The sequence below is a fragment of the Trachymyrmex cornetzi genome, unplaced genomic scaffold (assembly GCF_001594075.2).
Source record: "Trachymyrmex cornetzi isolate Tcor2-1 unplaced genomic scaffold, Tcor1.1 scaffold284, whole genome shotgun sequence".
Taxonomy (NCBI): domain Eukaryota; kingdom Metazoa; phylum Arthropoda; class Insecta; order Hymenoptera; family Formicidae; genus Trachymyrmex; species Trachymyrmex cornetzi.
This window is the reverse complement of record NW_017297525.1, coordinates 24,048-28,734: the sequence shown is the minus strand read 5'-3', so window position 1 is coordinate 28,734 and position 4,687 is coordinate 24,048. Positions and strand designations below refer to the sequence as shown.

The 4,687-nt window shown below is 31.6% G+C and overlaps 1 protein-coding gene across 2 annotated transcripts in view; it reads left to right on the top strand.

The window, feature by feature from the left end:
* The window catches only part of LOC108762259 (angiogenic factor with G patch and FHA domains 1), a 25,479-nt gene that overhangs the window by 6,143 nt on the left and 14,649 nt on the right, over positions 1–4,687 (top strand). The window contains exons 2-8 of one of the 2 annotated variants that reach the window (XM_018509189.1): positions 1,818–2,017; positions 2,226–2,462; positions 2,612–2,752; positions 2,840–2,881; positions 2,946–3,102; positions 3,749–3,909; positions 3,985–4,424. In XM_018509189.1, the coding sequence (XP_018364691.1) occupies positions 1,850–2,017; positions 2,226–2,462; positions 2,612–2,752; positions 2,840–2,881; positions 2,946–3,102; positions 3,749–3,909; positions 3,985–4,424 (1,346 nt within the window). In that variant the 5' untranslated portion in view covers positions 1,818–1,849. Of the gene's footprint in view, positions 1–1,628; positions 2,018–2,225; positions 2,463–2,611; positions 2,753–2,839; positions 2,882–2,945; positions 3,103–3,748; positions 3,910–3,984; positions 4,425–4,687 lie in introns of those variants that run through there. The other variant, XM_018509190.1, reaches the window with a different exon arrangement.

Below are 4,687 nucleotides of genomic sequence, written 5' to 3'. Positions count from 1 at the left end.
CGCTCTACCAATAGGAGAGCGCAAAACGCCATTAATCCAACCCAGGTTGGTGCAAACCCGGTCGGGCCGAAAACGCTATCAGTGAAGGCACTGCAAACCGTGGTACCTCGAGAACAATAGGAGTTTGTAATCCCTGGTCGTAGCAGTCGTAGGGTCTTAAGTCGTAGAAAATTGACCAATCATAGATTATTCGTCTCATATTCTACTGTGATTGGTTAATTTTCTACGACTTAAGACTCTACGACTGCTACGACTTCTATTGTAGATCCCACTTAAGACTGCCGTAAAGCATTACGGCAATCCTTGGGGTCGATTCTATATCTTCAAACAAGGTGAAAATTACAAAAGTGAGCGAATTTACTAGAATACTAATAACTTCATTGGTCAACACCTAGTAAATTTGCTCACTTTTGTAATTTTCACCTTGTTTGAAGATACAGAATCGACTCCCTTGTGCTCATACCCTAAAGGCCCGTCTACAATACACGGAGTAAGAAGTAAGAGTAAGAAATTGACCAATCACAGTCGAATGTAAGAAGAATAATCGACTGCGATTGGTCAATTTCTTACTCTTACTTCTTACTCCGTGTATTGTAGACGACGCCTTATATGAACTAGAATTATTTAAGTCCCGACTTTATATTGGCATTATCATTTATCAAGAGCGCGCATATTTGTATTCTTCTCTTCTGGCATTCAATAGAATATATAGAGTATAAATAGAGTATAAGTAAGTATATGTGTATAATAAATATAATAAAGTATAATTGTGTAAAATATTATTGTTACAACTAATTGCTTTACAATAATTGTTTTAGTAATGGAAAAAGTACGACAGTACACGAAAACATTTAGAAAGGAATGGTTGAAGCAAGATATTTTTGCAAATTAGCTTTTGGAATGTCTTGCCGATAAAACGAAAGCTCTTTGCAAATATTGCAAATGCGAAATCAAAGCAAAATTATACGACTTAATGCATCATCGTGCTTAAGAAAGCACGAAAAATGCTGCTATGATTATGAATTACCGGAAAATGTATTAAGACGAATTGATACTAATGAAACTTATCCCCAAAAATATGAGAATTTTGATTTACACGATTTAGTATTTTACAAATGTTTTTCTTAATTTAATTTAATCGATGTTTTAATTACATTATATTATATGTATATGTTCCTAAATGTTACTATCATTACGATAATATATAACATGTTACTTTGTTTATTTTATAATAATATCTATGCTCATGTGCAATTATAAAAACTTTTAGCGTTTTCGGCCCGACCGGGTTTGCACCAACCTGGGTTGGATTAATGGCGTTTTGCGCTCTCCTATTGGTAGAGCGTGTGATATCAACCAATAGGAAAGATTAATCCAACCCAGGTTGGTGCAAACCCGATCGGGCCGAAACGCTATTTTTCTCTCAAATAAATTAGTATTTCTAATTATAATCTTATTTTAAATATATATTTTCCTTAATTTTTAAAATCTAGCTATAATTTAGTTATTTTCCTTAATTTTTAAAATCTAGCAATTATTTAACTATTTCTGAAGTGTCGTCTAGCTTTTCTTTTTTTTCGAGAGTTGGCAATACTGTGAAAATGTAATCGCAGAGCATGTTTGCGTCACAGTATTTCGTGGCTGTGATTGATTTCCTAACCTCAATAGTCGTCAACTTTAACAATTAATATCTCGGTTCGCAGGTCGGAGTGACACTTTTTTCGACCAGATTCGTTCGATTCACGAAAAAACGCGTCGATTGATATATTTTTTGTCAATTTTTGTGATTGTATATGCTAAACCAAATAATTATCAACAGTAATATATTATAGGTAAACGAAGGTAAAAGATGCACAGTGAAAGTGAAGAAGGAGGAATTGTATCAGACTTTGAAGAAGATTTTACAGAAGAGTTACATAGTTTGCCTCATGTTATAACGTTCATATGTAAATTGCGTGATCATATTAGAAAACAACGGAAGAAAATTGATAAATTACGAAGGAAACTGAAGGAACAAGTAAATATTTTCGATAAAACTGATATTTTTTTATTATCTCTGAGATTAGCTCTATATTTATCATATGCCTGCGTGCGTGCGTGCGTGCGTGCGTGCGTGTGTGTGTGTGTGTATATGTTTATATGTGCAAATATTTTTCTTTTGTTCTTTTCTCTCATATTTTTTTTTATTTACTTCATTAATATAAATTATATGTTGTCTTTCACAGAAACAACACAATTTGCTCCATACAAAAGCATATATACACTGTGGGACTCAGACGAATTCTTTAGATTTTAATAAATCTTTATCACAAGATTGGGATGTTAGTCATAATGTTAAGTCACCTAGTATAGTAGACCAAGTGAAGCAAGTAGCAGAATCGGCTTTATTACAGACTGGTTTTGTTTACGAGCAGACATCAGGAATGTATTATGATTATAATACTGGATATTATTATGATACAGTATGTGTGTATATATTACTTGATGAACTTTATATAACATACATATATATTTCCATATATGTGTGTATAAAGTAAACGTGCGCGCGCGCGCGCGCGTGTGCGTGTGTGTGTGTGTGTGAGACAGGCGTACAAATCTATTGTTATTTCAGAAGCAAGGTTTATATTATGATGGAAATACTGGAATATATTACTACTATGATGAAACTAGTAATACGTATCAATTTCATAGTCAAGTCTTTACAGGCAAAACAACTTTCCAAAGGAAGGAAGAAACTGGAAAAACACATAAGGTACCAATTACAATTTTTTAAACATTTCTATATGTTTAGATATCAAATTTTGTGAGAAAATATTTAAAATTTTGTTTTGAATTACAGGTTTTGAATGAAATAGATGAATTAATAAAGGATATTTCAAATGTAACGATTGAAAGATACAAGCAACAAGCTTTAGGTAATTATTTTGAATATGTCTCTCTTGTAGGATGACGTGAAAAAACGAAAATTTATAAGTAAAGAAGAAAATTCCGGGGATAAAGTACTTGAAGAGGGCGAATGTTCAGGAAGTGAAAGTGACGGCATTTCTGATGAAATAATCCCTGATGTATCCACTAATAGTGAAAGTGATGATGAAGAACAAGGTTTATTTTGCATTTGTTATTACTTTTGCATTTCATTTTTCTTAACATTGTTTTTTATGTTGTTATGTGGATGTTTCTTGTAATAATGTATATAATATGGTAAAAAATTAAAATATATTTTTTCATTAGTGTTAATTTCAAAATAATACCATTTGATGATAATAATAATCATATTTTAAACTTTGAAAAGGATTAATAAAGCAGTTTTTCAATTGCTTTTATAAGAACACAGAGCACATAAAATCTAAATTTATCAGAAAATCTGAAACATCTGTGCAACTTAATGGACTCGTACAAAAAGCTTTATTAAAGTGAAATTTTTAATTCATCTTATTACTGTGACTTAAATGTAAAATATTATATGTCTATTTTATTTTTAAGTTCTACTGATTATTGACTTACTCTTATATGTCCTTTTACTTAATTTTTATTTTTATTAAATGTAAAAAAAAATTCATTTACAACTCAGTTATTTTTTTATGTTCGTTCTGCATTCTGTGTTCTGTATATTCGACCTGAAATACATTAGGTTAAGTTTTAATTTTGCGACTTGTGATCCGCGTTATGCTATGTAGATCTGATTAAAGTCTCAAATGTTTCCTATGGTATATATAAATTTCAAATCAAGAAATTATTTTTATTTTAGATTTAGCAAAAAATTATCCACCATGTATGAGAATTATTGTTAAGGAAACAGATTTAATAAAATTAAAACTAGGCTCCCTTTTCCTCGTAACATATATAGGAGGTACATTAGGGCGAGAAGGAGATCATTCGGTGCTGATACCGGATATAAATATTAGCAAGGTATATCAAAACGAGAAAAGTTCAAAATTTCACATTTTATTACAATATTCCTGTTATAATTGTATGTACTTGTAGTATCATGCACGTTTTGTGTACGACGAAATCAAGAAGCAATATCAAGTGATAGATTCTGGTTCAAGAAATGGTACATTTATAAATGGCAAAAGATTGTCAGTAGCTAAACAAGAATCTGAACCTCATGAAATAATGCATGGGTCAATTATAAAAATTGGCGGAACAAAATTATTATGCCATATTCATAATGGAAATGAAACGTGTGGTTATTGTGAACCAGGTCTTGTTCAACAAAACATCAATCTCAACGAAAATAAAGCTTCGAAGACGAAACTTTATAAAGAAGAATTACGACGTCTGAAACATAAATTCGGAATTGAAAAAAACAATGTGTCTAGTAGTCAATTAGCTACGGGTTATCAAGACAGAGCGCAAGCTAGGCGACAGCATGTAGGTTCGTCGGATCCTCATGCTAAGACGCAACAAAGTTCCATTCACACGTAAGTATTGGAGCTGCTAAACGTAAAAAGGAACGCATACACGTCTGTCTTATATAAATAAATTGAATCTTAACGATTTAATTATAGAAATATATATGGGGCATTCTTTCTCAAATCAGCCACCCCCCTGCGCATTTTATTTTTAAAGATAAAATTTTTTTCGAAGTGTCAAAATTTCCGCCTAAACCTCAATTTTTTGATGCCGTATGGTGTTTTTTATTTCCTTCTTATGGGTGTGACCATACGTTAAAAATAATGCTCAG